General features: G+C 47.1%; 1 protein-coding gene across 1 annotated transcript in view; it reads right to left on the bottom strand.

The window, feature by feature from the left end:
• Positions 1-881: 881 nt before the first annotated feature.
• Positions 882-19081, bottom strand: part of SEMA5A (semaphorin 5A) — a 477201-nt gene continuing 459001 nt past the window's right edge. Inside the window, exons 19-23 of the mRNA XM_030332665.1 lie at positions 13902-14072; positions 12226-12381; positions 10756-10803; positions 6158-6369; positions 882-3486 (exon numbers count right to left, since the gene is read on the bottom strand). Coding sequence (XP_030188525.1) covers positions 3367-3486; positions 6158-6369; positions 10756-10803; positions 12226-12381; positions 13902-14072 — 707 coding nt within the window. The 3' untranslated portion in view covers positions 882-3366. The remainder of the gene's footprint in view (positions 3487-6157; positions 6370-10755; positions 10804-12225; positions 12382-13901; positions 14073-19081) is intronic.

Raw genomic sequence — 19081 nt, 5'->3', positions numbered from 1 at the left:
ACGAGGCAGCGCCGGGGGTGAGCAGGCTCGGGCGTCCCCGGAGGAGGGGGCTCAGGGGCCCCCACGGAAACGGGTCCCCGGCGAGGGGGGCAAACGTGCGGGGCAGCGCCCAGTCCGGTGACCGCGGGGCCTCCGTGGGGCAGAACCCACCCGGCCCCAGAGTCCTCCGAAGTTCCAGTCCTGTGGCTCAGGGTGACACAGGCCCGGGGCTCCTCACTTCCACCGCCCCCCCCACCAACCCCACGAGGCCTGGGAAAGGGCCCTGCTGTGCGGTCCTTCCTGCGGGAGGATGCAGCCCCCGGGTGACAGTCCCCTCTGGAGAAAGGACCCTGAGCAGCACCGCCCCTGGGACTCCCTTCCAAAGAATTTGAATGTGAGACTAAAAGCCAGTGTCCTAACGAAAACCAGCCAAACTTCAACCCTATCCAGAAATAATCGTAGAGATTAAACTGGGATTAGTGTCATTTGAGGTTAGGTTCAGAGGGGGTGCAGCTTTAAAATATTAGTCTCTATCTGTGCTGCTTGGAAGGAAAGAAGGAAGGAAGGAAGGAAGGAAGGAAGGAAGGAAGGAAGGAAGAAGAAGGAAGAAGGAAGGAGGAAGGAAGGAAGGAAGGAAGGAAGGAAGGAAGGAAGGAGGAAAAAACAGAAGAAAGGAAAAGAAGGAAAAGAAAAAGACAGAAGGAAACGGTCATTCAGAAACTTACAACAGGACCCACAGAGAGGGGAATCCCACACTCAGCCCCCAGGGAGGCTCCTTAGGGAGGAGGTCCCAGGGCAAGTGGTAAACACCGCTGTAAAAACCCACCTGGGCTCACGCAACACAGGAGGTGTGAGGGGAGGCACAGACACATGAAAGCTAGAAAAGCAAGTTACTCCATAGCTGATGACAATACTTCGACTATATTTGAAATTATTCTAAACCAATTGAAACTCTGTGAAATAAGAATGCGAGAGAGACAGAGGAGAGAGACAGAGAGAAAGAGAAGCCAGAATAATCTGTCTTTGAGGGGAGTGTCCGGGAACAAAAATGAGGGCCTTTCTTTGCAGTGATAAATCCAGGATGTAGGCAATCGCCAACATGACAGTTCGGTGTGGAAGGTGGATGCTGTCACGGGCCACAGCATGACACTGACTGAAGTCCAGCCTCGACAGCATTGAGAAAGCATTTCCAATCAGGTCCACTGATGCTTTCTTGAAATTAGTATCCTCTTTCCTTAGGGAAATAAAATGACCTTTTAAGCTTAGAAAACACTCGGGGGAGGGATTCAAAAAACAACTATAACATGCTTCATGGTGAAGGCGTTTTTCTCATAGAAAAGTGATAACACCAGCTGAAAATCTAGCTCTGGAACAAAGAGGAAACCATCGGACTGAATTTCACCTCCTGAGTATGGACTTTGGCTCTGTGCGTCCAGACAGAGTCGTCTCAAACAGCAGACAACAATGCAGGAGAGGCCACATGAACTCCCCACCAGAAAGACCCAGAACACCATTCACTTGCAATCTACCAGGCCTCTCTGAGACCACCTGCCATTTAAAATTGAATTTTAGTACAGTATCTTCTGGAAGCCTGGGTACATGGGAGTATTTTCAATGCAACAATATTCATTAGTAAACATGGGATTTTTTTTTCCCCCAACACTTTCTGAGATTGTTTCTTTACATGGGGTAGGATAAAAACATGTGTGCTAATAAGTCTGTGCTCCTCAACGCCCGTGCTATGTGTCTTCGGAAACCGGAAGGTTCATTGAGCAAAAAGAACACATTTTACTGACCACTTAGGCATCAGATGAACAGTTTCAATCTTGTTCTTACTTTCGAAGACTAGTCAGTCAACTGCCATGTATTATTTATCAGTTGCTTATGAGTAATTTATCCCGCTTTTTTTTTTTTTTTCCCTTTCTGGAGACCTCTATGAATAGTATTATAACACTCTGAAATGCTTAGCAGTGATCAATGCTCAGAACCACAGGGATCATTAAAAACCTCACATCCCTGCTTTCTCAAGGTACATCTTGAAATGCTGTTGCCTCCATGCAGGGAGAAGCGGGAGGGGGCAGGTAGGAAGGCAGCACTGAGACAGAAACCAAAGGCACCAGAACCGGACGTCTCCTCCTCACCTGACCCGGAGGCGGCAAATGACAGCTTGGGGGGCACTTTGCTATTTACAGCGCGGGGGTGAAGAAAGCCAGCTTTACACATCAGTAATGCTCTGGGAAGGGGATGATGGCCATACACTAGTTCTATCGGGAGATAGAAATCAGAAAGTTGCCTTTCATTAAAGGTCAGTTCTTTCAATCCTTTCCATAACACGGAAGATAGAAAAAATAAAAAATAAAAAATAAAAAAGTCGGTTCCCATTACATTCCAGTATTTTTAATGCTTTCCCCCATTGGTGTCATGAATGTTTAAGATTTTTTCTTTGCGGGGACACAGAAGGTGTGGCGTCTATCCAAATGTTGAGCAAGTGCTGGTTTTACGGGTCGTCTCTTCAGGATGCTACTATGGACTGGACAGGGGTGGGGCTTCCAGACCAACCGCATGGCAAGGAGCTCCCTGGAATGCTGTGAAATCCAGGAGGGAGACTATGGCTAGCCTCATAGCATCGCACGGAACGCTGGACCCTTCCTTGTGTCTGTGGCTCTGGTCTGTGAGTGCGCCTCCACCAGGGATAACACAGTAACTGCATTAAGACCGGGGAAAGCGTGTGTCATACCTCACACCATCACCTCCGCAGATACAAGCCGGGGTGAATCCCTGCCCTTCCCCCAGGCACGAACCGTTCCAAGTCCAAACACGCAAGTCGCTTCCACGGATTCCACAGAATTATTCAGGTTGGGAAGACAGGGGATCCAGGGTGCAGAACTCTATGGCCACATTCGCATTCTTCGTTTCATCAAATACTTACAGACCTAACACGCCTTGTGGAGAACGGGGACTCTCAGCTGAAGTGTCTCTTTTGTTGGATTAAAACATCATAAAGATTTATGCCCCAGAGCAGGAAGACATTCCTATTTCTAAAGACTCCTTCCCATGTGGGTGGTACATTTAGTAAAAAGCTCAAGAAAACAAGTGACTTGTTAGAAAAAAAATGGACTGAACACAGTAAAACAAAACAAAACAAAGCCTCACACCATGGCTCACTCAACAATGATCAAGCATTGAGACCAGATTTTCACGACATCATATTTAGATCTGTGTTGCTTTTAAGGATGTCTGTTTTTGGTAGCAATGGGAAACTCATGGCTTGAAATGCACTTGAAATGTATCCAAACTTCAACTCTGAAGTCTTGGAAACATGGGCAGTCATGGAGCACAGGCCTTGAGGAACTGGGGAATTACAAGAAGCCAAAAATATAACAACTATTAGTACTCGTCGTAATTGTTGAGATCTGTAAAGTAGGCATTAGAATAGGTTTTCCCAGTGAGATGCGGGTTGAAGTATTTGTTTCTTTCCTCTAGGATCAAGTTGTTTTTGTTAAATGCCTGTAAAAAGGAAAATGATTAAGGAAAAGATTTAAGAATACTCCATGGGCAGTATTTCAGGAAAAAAAAAAAGAATATAATGAGGGCACGATTATGCTGAATATGAACTCCCTGCTAAGGTTCCATCATTGTCTTAAAAGGTGTTTTCTCACTTATTTGCTTCCTCACGTTATTTGCCTTCCTGAAGACCTGACTCGTAACTACAATGAAGCTGGTGGCTTTTGATAAATAGATTTGGAGTATTCCAAACCTTCAAAAAACCTTAAACTCTAGTGACTTCAAATCGACACTTTGAATGTTGTGTAACTCTTTAAGCAGCATTCTAATTATCATGGATACGTAGGTGGAAAAGAGATTTCAAAGTAAATGCATGAAATTTCAAATGACTTCGTTGCTCGTCATTCTCTACACTTGTTGAGCATGAGACGAGGAAACAGCCATTCTGAGTCACCCCCTGGGCATTTGCCAGCACGACAACCCTGCTCAGACCCAGCCAGGGTGTGCACGCCTACAAGAGGACCAGAGCTCCTGCCATAAGTTCCTGCTTTGAGCTGAGCCTGCAAAAAGTCAGTGACGCCTGCCCCAACCACCTTGTGAGTAACAGGTGCCTGCTACCCTCTCTCTGTCTCCTGCTCACTGCTGACCTGGGACGGGGGACTGCCCTTCCCCAGGCTCCTGGGATGTGTAAGTAATAAACCATGGGACTTGACTTCTTTTGGGCGAGTGTATTGAAACTGTGCCTTCAGTCAAAACAAGCCTGGGGTTTCCACTTCCCCAAAGTGGGAGCTCGGCTGCAGAGGGAGCTGCCTGCCGATCCCATGGGGGTGGCCTGTGCCTCCTCACTCCACAGGTCAGAGTACGCATATTCTTAATTTGACACACCAGCTATGGGCCCCCTAGCGCAGGCTCCTGTAGCCACTTCTGACACAGATGCCCTTCCTTATTAGGTCATTAAAGGCACCTATACTTCCAAAATGCTAAACTATGCCAGGTGGAGTGCAAATATTGAAAAAACTGAAATAAAGATGCAGGATGGTCGGCAGAGGCCAACTGCCCTGGACTGGTCTGGGCAAGGTATCAGAAGAAAGTTCCAGAAGGATCCTCAGCGCTACCCTGCTGCCCTCGTAGAAATGAAATTTCTTATTATCTCCAGTGGCTACTGGATCTTAAGTGAGAACAGAAGACCAGCTAAATTATCTTGAGACACACTTGGAGTGACACACAAGTTGATAGGTTGGAATCACATTTAGAGGAGCCCCTTTCTGGGGTTCTGGAGGCTTGTTTGGAAGGTTCTTGCTCATAAAAGGAGCTCGTGTTCCTTCTCATACCCCGGGATCTCCGCTCTGAGACATTGTGAGGGGCGTGTTATTAGTGCCTGGTGCTTCATTCCCCAGCCCTAGCACGTGATTACTATAAGGTGCTGAAGGGTTCTGGATCCTGGGGGTAAGCAAGGCCCATGGGTAAAAGTCAGCTGGCTCTGTCTCTGTCCAAGTGCTAGAGAAGGGGGCCTCGTGGTAGGAGGGAAATAAGAGAGGGCACTGTGGATCCCAGGACACAAGCCCTTTCAATCACCTGAAGTTGTAAGTGCTAAAGATGTTCCATATTCCCACATGGGAAGGAAATCAAAGGAATTTCAAAGGAGATCATAGCAGAGAAAGAGTCTCCACGTGCTCCCTAAAAATGCCCAGGGGAACCACCAACTTAACAGGAATATCAAAATGAGAATTTCGTTCCTTCACATGGGTGGTAGGGCACATTGGGTGAAGCAGACAAGAGTCCTTGATGTCCTTCCAGTTATACCCCCGACCTCCTGTATGTGATCCCATTTAAACCGTGCAACAAAGATATGACAGTACACATTGCTATACCCATTTTAAAGACGAAGAAACTGAGGTTCAAAGAAGTAACTAACTTGTATTCCAAGACCTGATGCACAATGCCTCAAATAAAGACCACATTTATTTTGTCAGGCACTCGTCAAGACACAGGAGAAAATGGAGGCTCGGTGACTGTGAATGACTAGCATTAAGTTTACTCAGTTGGTGACTCATGAACTCAGCTCTTTCTGGTCCAAAGCGGATACCCTTTCCACTCTTTCTTCGTTCCTTAGAACTGGCCTCTATTTCTGGGTGGATCACTGAATTAATCACCCGCTGGGAAAATCTAACAGAACACTTCACCCCACACCAGCCACATAGCACTTTTGCGGCATGCAAAGCTGAAGAGACTTCATTACGCATACAAATTATTTGAAGATAATTTTCATAATAACGTGACAGTTTTTCTCAGGGTCCCATCGGGGTGATTCCAGCAATGAACCTGTACATCGGATTACCCAACCCCGGTCCTCATTACCACTGTCTGGCGAGTACAGGTCCTCGGCCCGGAGCTCTTCTCTTTGACAAGACCTCTCTTTGAACATGGAAGGCACCGTGGAGGCAGAACCGGACAGTGGCCAATGACTCGGTATTTTCCAGCATTTTATGTGTTGCCGCTTCTGTGTCCTGTTTCTAACCCACTTCCCCGTATAAGATGCCACCTTCTTTTTCAGGCGAAGGAAAGCTGAAAAGGCAGCTCATCATAAAGCACACCTGTTACCTTACCCTCCCCTCCTTCACTCAAGCCACCCCCCCCGGGGTGCTGCTTGGCCATCCATCTGCTGATCCCTTACCTTGATGGCTTCCACTGAGTCGTATTTGTCCAGTTTGTTAATATGGTTAGTTATGCTGGTGTTGAGAGGGGCGGGAGCAACAGGGTGGATGACGGTGGCGTCGTGGGACTGCTGCTGGTACCGCTGGCAGTAGGTGTAGACGAGTAGGGTAAGGAGGCAGCCCAAGATGGAGCTGCTCAGCCCCACGGCAATCATGTGGAACACGTTGAACTCTGGGAAGACAGCACCAGAAGTGACGCTACTTTGGAAAAGAACACGCTACTCAACAGCTCAGCGCACTCGGGTGGGGACAGAACAGCAAAATGAAAGGCCCCTGACCAATTCCAAACTTCAAGCAATCACAGGACCTTCCTTTGAAATGTCACGGCCACCAGGACACTTCCCCCCAGGAAGTACAGCTTATTTTGCGTCAATGCTCTTACGGATTACAATCGGGTTTTCGGACATCACCTGAATACACTAGCAGAAGCATTTTTTTTTTTAAAGGCTTGTACAAGTCTGCTTGTCTGTTTCAAGTGTGGCATGATTTCTGGTCTATGGGGTTACTTGAGAACATGTTTTCCATGCTCCTTAACCGGTGGAGGATCCCTGCCTACGGCCTGGCCGTGTCCCATGTGAGAAAGCATTTACTGCTTCCAATTACTGCTCAAAATTACTGTATTTTGGAGACCTTGTAAAGAAAATGGTTTACACCAAAGAAATAAAGGATTTGTGCCAAAGGAATAAAAATATGATCTTTTGATGGTCATGCAATAGCCCTCTTTTACATATTTTTGTTTGTGTTAAGTAGCATCTTTGGGTTATTTTCCTTGAGTTATAAATACAAGATGTAGAAAAAAATGAGTGGACGTGGATTTCTGTCTCTAATATGTGATTGGCTCGAGGGACATCAAGGTAACATAATTAAGACCTCTGTAATGTCCGAGAAACAACCAAAAGAAATTACAGATGTTCATCGTGTCTTGGTAAAATGCGATACAAAAAAGTTTCAAGACTTTCAGGGAATAAAGACATCTGAGTAATGCTCATGAAGCTGGACTTAGTGAAAATCAGGTGAAGGACAACTCAACCTTAGTTTTTCTATGCTGTGTTGGCTCTATGTGGCCAACCTGTTGCCTGTGGGTTATTGGTCTCTGTCACCTGCACAGGGCACATCCCGAGGACTGCCTTTCAGCCACGGTGTCCCCTCCATCCACCACCAGGGGGCGCAGCGTCACCCACGCTCTTCCCAGATCTGTCCATCCTGCACCCAAATAGAACCATGAGAATGCCTGCTAGGCACACTGCAGACACCAGGTTGAGTCCCAGGGTGACAGCAAGAGGCCCCCAGGCTCTCAGGGAGAGGAGACCTGCAAGTTTGTCCCCTGCACCCAGGCCCTGGGGTGTATGTCCCTCAACTACCCTGGCTCCTCCCTGAGGACTTTCAGAGTCACATTCACCTCAGCTGGGTCCACTCACTGAGGTGCCCTCACTGTCCCCACATCCTGACGTCTCCCTCTAGGCTGTGCCCTTTGCTGCTCCCGGATGCTGCGTTCTGGGGACCCCTGAGAGAGGGAGCCGCCTGCCCAAGTGAGCACAGAGCCTGGGTTCGCTGCGAGCCACAACCCACTCGCTCCTACCTGAATCCTAATGCAGGGGTCCAGTGTCTTCAGCACCAGGACCCGGATGACCCAGGCGGAAGTTACTAGAATATTCTACAAGTATCATCTACGCCCCAACACCCACCTGTTTTTCACTTTTTGGTTCTTTGCTCAGTGGTCTAACAAAATGGAAGCAATTCATAAACCTCTGGCCTTTCCCGATTTTGTCTGGAGCCTCTAGAACTGGACACCCCCAACCTGGGAAGGGTGGACAGAGCATCCGGGGAGCTTTCCACCAGCAACCGCCCGAAATGTCTACTATAACATTGAGGCGGTGCCCAAGGTAAGCAAGAGCGGATCTCACATATGTTGCCGTTGTTTTATACTTTAGCCAATTGGACTCCCCAGGGCCAATGCCACCTACCGATAAAAGCACTGTCTGCTGCACTGATAACAGTTTATTGTAACATATGAAAGATGTATGATGCTCTCCATATGCAGATGCTTTGTCATCAGTCCAATGAATCATGCTTGCAGGTGCCTGGGGAAGGCTGGGGCCAGCTGACATCTTTATGAGGATTACATAGTCTTTGTGTCTCGTGCAACTAAAAATAGCTAAATTGAAAATTTTCAATAGGCCTATGCTTTTCCACATTGGGAAAAATAGTGCCTATTAAATCTCTTTTGAATTTGCTTAGCGTGGCTCTTTCCTTTGAATATGTTTTTTCTGTTGTTTTTGGTCAGTAGTGTTGGAATAGAAACCCACTACCCAGTTGGCTCAACTAGCTGTTTTTCTGTACAAAATTTGATGGATTTTCCTTCATATGGAAAAAAGACATCTGTGTTGCTCCTGAAACATCCCGAAACATTTTGCTAAGTAATTCCTTTTACCTCTCAGCCCTACACTCAGATCCATACAACCTCTTACTTGCCTAACCTGGTGGGTCAATGTTAGCAGCCTAAAGATCTAAAAACTCAGTTCTGAATATTATAAGATCTCTGTGACTTAATCAACCGCATGTCAAGGTTTGATCTTGGGTTGGGGAGCCCAAGCTGACCCAGACACACAGAAGTTAGCCCAGCTGACCCAGACACACAGAAGCAGCATTTTAGGATTGGGAGTGGGCTTTGCATCATGTTCTCCCAAGTGCTCAAGGCCTCGAAGGTCTCCTGTATCATAACCCAGAGAGGGCCGGCCAGGGAAAATGGTTTCTAAACCTGTGGCAGGCGTGGAGGGCCAGTCAACTCTGCAGAGGCAACTTCTGGTTGACTCCAGGTTCTGCCTTGGCCTTCCCAGAGGACAAGAATACGCCTCAAGAATTCTGGTTCACGGAATCTTGACCTACGCTGCCTCTGAGGGCAGCGGGCGCCCCCAGGCCCCGGGTCCAGAGTGTCCAAGAGTATTTGGAGCTGCTGTGGCTCCAGCCCCTGGACACAATCCTCCCAGACACTCACTGCCAGGATACTCTTCCTGTGGCGCTCTGGCCTTCAAGCTCACACTCAGATCCCACTGCCTGGGTCCGCACTCTGGCTCCGTTGCTGACTTCCTGGTGACCTTCACCCGTGGCCTCCTCTCTCTGACTCTCAGCAACCCTAATGCGGACGACAGTGCCTAGCTGCTATCCCTTTCCTAGCATTTGCAAAACCCAAATCTCTGGCACCTGATTTTTCCTCGCTCAGCTGGCAGCAAAGCATGACTTGACCTGACCCAGTCCGCTGCAGAACGGACTAGAGCTGCAGGGGGAGTGTTAGCATTTTCACTTTGCGCGCATCTCACAACAGCATCATTAAAGAGACTGGTTACAGAATGTGGCCCCGGGCGCTGCAGCGTGTTATGTAACAGACATTGCATGCCCTGTATTACCCATCTGGAATCTGGTGAAGGCTGGATTCCGAAACCCTTTCCTATCTGCGAAGGTTTACATTAAGGAACTGTGGGCTGTGGCACCTCCACGAACACTCTCTGTGAGGATCAAATGGGACGCTTCTTGCCACTTAATTCAGTGACATATAGTGACTGATCTTACAGCTATGATTATTTTTATGGGAGCTGGTATATATTTATCTTCCAGCTGGATCCCAAGTGAGTAACTGTCAGTCTGCGAACCCACTGAACTCGTGTAGGTCAGACACCAGACCCTGCATTTCTCAGGCACTGGGGTCTTTTATGATGCGACTGTTGGTTCCAGAAGGGCTGGGGCTATTTGTGTCTCCACGATACACTCAATGTCCCTCACAAAACTCCAAGAGTGGGTGGTCAGCGAAGATTATTGAATGAACAGATTGACGGCTACCTAAACAGAAAAACTGTGATGGTGGACTCTTAATTAACGTAGCTAATCACAGTAAGTACATTCCTAAAACACACCTACGAAGCTCCTGATTCCATATGAACACAGAGACAAAAGCCTGTGGCTGAGCTGTCTGGGACTCCCCTGATGGAATGGATTCTGGAAGGAACGGGTATTTGTAGGTCACCAGCCACGTGTATGAATATGCCATCTCGGTGTGGATATCGGGTCGGTTTAGCAAAGGTGGACGGACAGAGGGTGGGCTTTGACCAATGGACCGTCAACCCATCCTGCTCCGACAAGATAAACATAGACAGTAAAGTCTAAATTTATCATGAACTGGAACCAGAGATTGTGATTTATATCATTTGGATCTGCAGAAAGTTTAAAAAATACCTCTAGCGGTGTAGGTATAACCTTACGCCCCATTATAATTTTGTCGCTCCAGCGGCCTGGAGGTTTGAAGCTGGCCGCCATGGATTTGTGATGATCCCAGTCTAGCTACTGCACCTGAGAACCACTGATCCAGATGTCAAATATTGACTATTTGTAGGTACACTACCAAAGTGGAAGGGGTTTGGATCAAGAGTTTCTCCAGTCGGTTTTTCTTGGCCCAAACATCATATGAAACATATGGGAAGAGAAATGATTAGAAAATAACGGAAATCAACGAAACACTAGTTTAAGAAAAAAAGTTAAAAAACATTAGTTAAAAAGAGGAACTTACCCCCACACCTTTTCTCTTCTACACTACTGGATCTCGCCACAGATACTTCTGGAAAAAATTAAATCATGACGTTGGGTGTTGGGAAGGAAGCAAACGTCAATGGGTCATTTACAAAATATCTAATGATTTCGAGTTTTATGTGAGTCCAAGTTCCAAAAGCTTGACTAATTGTAAAAAAAACAAATCACATGTGTTTCTTTGTTCTAACCAACCTGAGCTGTACTTGGTCAAGGTCATCTAGATGGGGAACGAGTGAGATTCATTACCACAGAAAGAAAAGACTATGGTCCTTTGGCTCGAAACCAAGGCACTAACTTCGAAAGAAAGCCAAGTATGTGCTGGTTTTCCGCTATCATATATTCTGCCAGCCGTGAACCCCACAGCGTCTGCCTCGGTCTTCCCACCTCCGATCTCTGGTTGCATCAAAGCCAGTGTTGTCAAATTCCATGCGGGGGGGGGGGGACTGATCCACTGGAGCTCGAAGAAAATTGCCACAACAAATAAAGTCCCCATTCAGAGCTCACTCATGCTCTTTGCCATGACACACACAAATACACAAATAAGATGCCAATGAGGGAACAGATCCCGAAAACATTTTAACCCACAAGGGTCAAGGATCAAACACCATGTCGGAAGACCGGAGACGTGATTCTTTCCTGTAACGAGAATTTTTCTCTGCATAACAAGAATTAGCAACGTGTCTCTGGTTAAGAAGGAAAATGACACAATGCTTGCAGTTCTACACCATACATGATGGAAGTGCCATACGAGACTAACGCTACTAATTTTCTGTAACATATGATTACCTTTTTCCGTAAGTGGAAGAAAACAAGGTAGTTACCTATTATTATCTTGAAACAGGTTGCTCTCTGTTTTGGTCGACATCAGTAGATGTAAGGCCCACAGTGGACATGTACAAAATGACTTACAAGTATCTAACACTGTGCTTACAGTGAACGTGCAACAGATGATTTGTTACCATCGATAAGTAAACATCAATTTCACGTGGAAAAGCCTATTGGCAAAGGGCCAGCTAATCTCTTCTCCAAGATGAGCCCCCTGGTACATTTCCATTTTCCCAACTATATCAAAGTTGCAAAAGAATTGTCCCCTTTTCTCTGTACAAACACCTGCACACAACGTTACAGAAGCATTTAACCTGTTAAAATAACAAAATAATCTATTTTAATTTTTTTGAGCAGAATCTTCTCGCTGTGTTATAGTCAGTAAATTGTAAAAGACACCGTGCTAAAAAAAAAAAAAAAATCGTAAAACTCATGGCCTAAATGCAACCCACAGTTATCTGTAAATCTGTTGTCTAATTACCTTGAAACCACAACAGTTGATAGGATCATCTCTGTTTCACCAAAAGTGACCTCCAAGGACAGCTAACACTCCCACCTATGACTCATCTCCTCTCTAAGCAATGGAAATGATTTTGTTCACCCCGATAAGCATCTCTGCTCTTACCTGGGATGAAATTGGAATCAAACACACACGGCCGGCTCTCCGTGGTGTTTCCAGAACACTGGCTGCCCACAGGGAACAGAAGGATGCACTGGCGGGCACGGATCTGGACTCCAGACACGTCACACTCAGACCAGTCTGACCACTCCGACCAGCTCTCTGCAATGACCAGAAGGGGACGGGACAACACTGCCCACTGAGATCGATCGACCTGGAAGCATCACAGGTCACATACGTTACATTAAATTTTCATACTACAATTTTAACGGGTCTGTGTATAAATAAGATGGACAGGTAGCCTCTGACCGCTCCAGTAAATAAATTACACACGGGCATGGATAGAAGAGCTGGTATGCCTTTGATCAAAAATCAAATGTGCTTCAAACACATTTTCTAGAACCCATGTTATTTTACTGCTTTCAACTCATTGTACTAGACACTCAATAAGCTAATTCGTGAGGTCCAGCAGTGTAGACATGGGCGGTGGTTGGGGGAGAGAAATCAGCAGTGAGGACACCATTTTCCACCTGGCAATGCTCCCCGATGAAGGCCAGCCCTCAAAGGTTTTCCCGCAAAATTCCTACAGGCCTCAGAGCTCGAGCAAGAGAAATGACAATGTGTGAATGAGAAAGCCCTGGTTGCTGAAAGGGGTGTCGAATGCTTTCGCTTCTGTTACAAAAACAATTGTGCAGAGTCAATATACCAAAGTCAGGCTGTACTTGAGGAAGAATTTATTTTATCCTGTGTTTACTGTTGCCTATGTGCGTAAGATCGGTGCACTAGTCTTGAGTTAAGGCCCCAAGCTGAGTGATAAAAGGTCACTTCACCCCGAAGTGGAAAATTTGCTAGGATTTGTTAAATTCGCCCAGGCTTACGGATGTGTGAAAAGAGAGAGCAACCCTTATATTTTAAGTAAGGGGTTTAAAAAATATAAATAAAAAAGAACTCTCCGTATTTTTTGAAAATATTAAACACATTAAAAAGACATGTTTCTATGCGGTTTGCTTTTTTCCTCTTTTTAGATTTAAGCATCATCTTTGCATTACAGGGGAAGTTTGGAAATCAGACGTGTGCCTTGACGCACTGTAAAGACATGACATTTTTCCTCAAAAATGTGTCAAGTGCCAGGTTTGAGGATGACTGAGAATCTGGTTTCTAGGCACTGTTCTGTATAAATGGAACCTTCCAGAAAGATCTGCAGGAGCAAGTTAAAAACAAAAAAGGATGAGCATTTCAATGTCAAAGTTAGACTCAGAAGAGGGCGCCTCACTCATTCCTAGCGGGCCCTGTTGGGGGGGGAGGCTGTTACAGTGCACCCACTGGGCACCTGTGCTGGCCAGCCTCGGAGCTTGCCCACCCCCGTCCCCCAGACCTGAGGCCGAGTCCTTCCAAGGGCTCTCCTTGCTCCCCACTCTGATTTTCAGATCCCACTACCAGGTTAAACCTTCTAATGAGACATCGTGATAACGAGTTTCTGTTACTAGTTGTGACACTGTTGACGTGCTGACAGCTATTTTAATGCAGAACAGTGGGATATGGTCAAGGATAACTGTGAGGGATGAGGTGCTCCTCTCTTTCAGGATTTGCTGTCGTGGGCTACCATCAATTTCTCCGTTTCTACATCAATCAAGGGAAGAGGCGAGTCTGCCCAGAATCGCGCAAGCCTCCTGGCTGCTCACCGGGGCAGGGCTGCGTGTTGCAGAGAGCTTCCTCCGTATGTAGCCCCAGGCAGATGTCTCCTCCGTAGGCTGGGGCCGGGTTTGTGCACGAGCGGGTCCTCATGTAGTGTCCGCCGCCACAGGTCGCCGAGCATTTTGACCAGGGAGACCAGCAAGACCACACGCCATCCACTGGGAAGGGACACAAAGGCATATGACTTCTGAACTCCTAATGTGACCAGCCTGATGCGGCCGCAGATAGAACGTGCATCGCGGGAGGCCATCTGCACACGCCCCTGACCGCTCCCAGGGCTGTCTGGCCTCTTCCTCCTGGTGACCAAACCAGTTTTGTGTATTTCTCCCTCTGCTTTCTCGGTTCCTCTTACTTGCTCTTTCAGGAAATGTTTCCAAGCATGTAAGAAGCAAGCACGAAGATAGCCGAGGAATGCTATGTACGCGTGACAGAGTCCCAGTTCTGGGAAGGACCATTAACCACATTCCGTGGTCATTACTGGGAAGGCCAGGGAGCGCTCACCTTTGCTAACCACAGAGTGGACCTGCAGCCAAGGGTCAGCAGTTGTGGACACGGGCTTCCTTACTAATTGCATTACGATGCGCTCCACGAGAGCGGGATAGAAAAGAGCTAATGGGTCCTGGCAGGAACCGTGAAGGATGCTTCTAGACGGGGGCATCAAACAACCCAACTAAGCATAAACCACGCTGCCTTGGAAGTGCAGACCAAAGACAGGAATCCCCAAGATCTGCGGCCAGACTTCAGGATGATAACGCAGGTGAGTTTCACACGAAGGGCGTGAGGCATAACTGGTTCCATGACTGCTGGTGACCCAGAGCATGGCTCCCGTTCTCCCCAGGCCGGGCTCCTGATACCTGCCCACGGGCCTCCTGAACGCTGGGATCAGCGGCCCGCCTGGCTCTGGGACCTCAGGGCTTGCCTCGCGTTAGGTGAAGTTGCTAAAACAGACACCTCATCTGGCTTCGGTCTCTGCTACTGTCATATCTGACCCGAGACACAGAATCTGAAGGAGGCTCCAGGCTCTGAGCTGTCAGCACAGAGCCCGACGCGGGGGGGCTTGAACCCACAGACCGTGAGATCATGACCTGAGCTGCAGCGGGATGCTTAACCCACTGAGCCACCCAGGCCCCCCTCATTGTTACAATGAAAAAAAAAAAACAAAAAACAACAAAAAAAACCAATTTCAAACCAATTTTAAAACGAGTCTGTGACCTAACTGGGAACTTTGTGACTCAAAAGTTTATACATTTTACTTAATAGGCAATAAGTTAGATTAGAGCCTAAGGGGGAACCCGTCAGATACATGCCACAGGCTGTAACACCAGCAAAAGGAGGCAGTTAGGTGTTTGCCTAGAATTGTGTAAGTTTCAAAAATCCTCTCCCACATCCAGTCTTACTGGGAGGATGCTTGCTGGCTGTTTGTCCCAGAGCTGAAGTTTGGTCTCTATCACATATACTTGCACACCCCCAAAAAGGGTGCCCCTAAGTCGTAGTGCCTTAGAATGACAGGTGTCAAAAGTGTCAGAGTGTACACGGGAAAGTCTGGAGCTCAGAAGGGTCTACTGACTTGTTCTAGACGGTTCCAGAGCCCAATTTAGAGCCAACCACGTGATCTGAGGATTCTTCACTTAAAAAAAAAATAATAATGTTTATTTATTTTTGAAAGAAAGAAAGAGGCAGTGGGGGGGGGGGTTGGGGGAGAAGGGCAGAGAGAGAGAGAGACACCTAGAATCCGAAGGAGGCTCCAGGCTCTGAGCTGTCAGCACAGAGCCTGACATGGGCCTCAAACTCATGAACTGTGAGATCATGACCTGAGTCAAAGTCGGACGCTTAACCGACTGAGCCACCCAGGCGCCCCTTGTGGCTAATGATAGACCTGCTGACCAATGGCCAACAGGTATATGAAACAATGCTCAACATCACTCATTATCGGGGAAATGCCAATTCAAAACCACCCTAAGACATCCCCCCACCCCTGCCAGGATGGAGATTATAAAAAGAATGACAGACAGATAATAACGCTGGTGAGGATGTGGCGAAATTGGAACCGTTGCACACTGCCGGTGCAAATGAAACCTGGGGCGGCCGCTGGGGAAAGTACTATGGCGGTTCCTCAAAAAATGAAAACCAGAGCTACCGTGTGATCCAGCAGTCCCGCTTCTGGGTATAGATATCCGAAACAACTGAAATCAAGATTTCTAAAAGACACCTCCATTCCTATGCCCACTGCACCACTGTTCACAGAAGCCAACACTATGCGCCTGTGTGGCACCGCGTCTGTAGTTAACGGTACCGTCTGGTGTTGTCCGAACAGTACAACTGTTCAACAGTATCGTCTTGTAATAAAGGTTTGTTAAGTCTTTGTTATCTCACGTGGGTGGCTCTCATGTTAAATATTCTTACTCAAACACAAAAAAAGGATAAACACTTTAAAAACAAACCAAACATCGAGTGCTTTCCTTCACAATCATTTTATGATCACGCAGGATCTAACGGTCACACACAGCAGGGAGCCAATAAGCTCCTATGTACAACCCACCTTGCGGTCTTTCAAACAGTGTTCGCTCCTATCCACATTTCAACCAGTATGCTAAGTATCATCGCATCTCGTCTAATAAAGGCTGCCCGCCCCCGCCCCCCACACCGACTGTCCGGTGGGGATCGTGAAAAACATCCCCCGGCCCAGGACTGTTGGTTGTTTGACAGAGAGAGTGTCATTCTCGCTCAAAATGTGAGCAGTGTGGGGGCACATTTGTAAACCGAACCCAGTTGCGAAAACGTTCCCACTTGTCAGTTTAAACCACAAGATCACATCGTACTTCTACCAATTGCCACGGCAATTGCTTTGCTCCAAGGGATATCGAAGAGTTGGGGAAATAGATGCTCCCTGTACAAAAGGAAATCAAAGGACAATTCCAGCCACTTCATTCCATCAGGTAGTCGCCCTGGTCTGTAATTGTCCGATGCCCCCAGACCGATTCTACCCTGCTCGTCGCCCCCCACCACGTCATCCTCGTGCTTACGTTTCAAATCTCAACCTTCCTCTGGGGGCAGTGACACTGGGGAGAAGGGGGATGGTGCTTTATACCGGGTGAAAAATGACATTGAGTATGGAAATGCCATTTCACATTAGGAAGGCTAACGTGTTTCCAAAACAGAAATAACAGCCTATTAAAAAGCTCCATGACGTAGCCTTCACTGCCAGGGAGCATGCAGAACCTGGTCGGAAAACAGGAACTTGGAAGCCAAGAAAACCATACAAATGTAGACTCCGTGCTAGCCATGCACACCAGGGGAACTGTGGGCTGAGCACATGAAATCTTCCTTTTCCGCTACATAAACTAGGCTGGACTAACAAAATAACTACACGAGTGGAAATAATAACTCGCTCAGTATTGCCCCCCTTGTCCTCACCGCCAGCCTTGGTGGGGGGGTTGTATTCTAGAAATGTGGGACTGAAATGCAGAAGGGTTAGGGCACAGAGGGAACGCGTGGGGAGCAGGCCTGGCAGGCTGAGCCCAGGGCTCCGCACAGTGTGGGGTTTCACGTAACTTCTGTCCCGTCGCTAGAACTCCTGCGGGAATCTCCTCCTGGCCAAGGAAGACCAGCTCGTAGGAAGATCGGACAAATATACGAAAGCTCAGATCCCAGGTTTTTTGCAAGGAGCAAAGCAATCAATTGTAGGGAATTATTTTTGAGCCAATGGAATGTACGGATTAGGTCAACTTCATAGAAGAAGATGCCAATTCGTGTTGGCATCTACCTACTACAGTAACATAAGAATGGTGGCCACGGAAAGTACAGTTACTAGTGATCTAAAGAGCAAAGCAAAATGGAATGATTAATGTCTGAGTGTCAGGCATCCTGTGTGCTGTCAGAGACACAAAGCCCGACATTTACAGTTCTCCAGGACGTGGGCGTGTTTGACGTGGATTCCCCAGCGTCCGGAGGCCTGGGCCACACAGGTCGTCACTGTAGGACAGCTGTGCTCTAGACTCCTCCAAGGACCCCTGGGCAGAAGTTTCCTGCAACAGCTGCCCCTACTCCGATCCTCAGTGCTCCTTCTGGACAGAAGCTATGTCTCATGAGCCACTTTTGTCGCCTGTGGTTTACAGAACAAAGCGTGGACTCAAGGAATTCACGAAGAGAAAGGCAGAGTGTTCTAAGCTCATCACAGGTGTCTAACATGTTATCTATAGAACACACATCTGCCCCAACTCATCACTTTGATTCATAGTCTGTCGTTCCCACTCAGGATCCTCCTCCCTCATACTTAAGGTTTTCATAAATATACACAGACTCTTACTTGAATTTGAATAGTACTTAGTAACAAGGAACTACCTGTTGATTCTACCTTTGTAGGTCAAGATCTGGAATCTTTAGTTCTGAAATAAATGTGGATTGACAAAGGGAGTGAAGAAAGACCAAGCTACTGCTCAGTGTTGGAGGAAAATTACATAGGTGAAGTTACTACCAGACCAACCCACGGGAGGGGAGAAAGGATCATTTCAACATGATCACGACTTTACAACCTTACTGCAGTTTAGTATACAAATTGGAATTGGAGATCAAATTTTTCATTGACTGATTTAAAGGATTTTCCATTCATCTAGCCTTTGATTTTCAAATTTCATCATAATGAACAAACTTGTTTTTAAATAAGATACAGTGTCCATTTGTGGCCGTTCTTTATGGGCCCAATAGGACTAAGGATGAGTAAATTCACAGGGAGGAGAGTATCCTAAATGGGGTAAAAAAAAAATAGCCCTATTGCTGGATTTGCAGCTTGGCACCCACATCCCTGATCGCTTCCAATCCCCCCTTGCCAAGTTACATCCCGTCGTGTGTTCAGGAATTTTCTAAAAGGTGGGAGAGAGGATAGACATTTACCCAACTCAGTCGCCTGAACTTGCTCATTCCCAAGTGGAAAGTGACGGGAACCCGTCTGAATATTTCCACAACCCTCTGGAATGTTGGCTTTCAGAAAGAAAATGAGGACGGAGCTATTTCAAGACATTAGGGTTATGTGCACATGATACTGGCTTGGCCATCAAATCAACTGAAATACAAATAGCCCCCGAGTCATGTTAAGGGATGTGTCTGAGATGGGCCTGAGCCTTACGTGCAAGGACCAGAGCGGCATCCAAATATTTGGAGGAGACTTGAA

This window comes from Lynx canadensis, chromosome A1, assembly GCF_007474595.2.
Source record: "Lynx canadensis isolate LIC74 chromosome A1, mLynCan4.pri.v2, whole genome shotgun sequence".
NCBI classification, from domain to species: domain Eukaryota; kingdom Metazoa; phylum Chordata; class Mammalia; order Carnivora; family Felidae; genus Lynx; species Lynx canadensis.
This window is presented reverse-complemented; position numbering and strand designations above follow the sequence as displayed.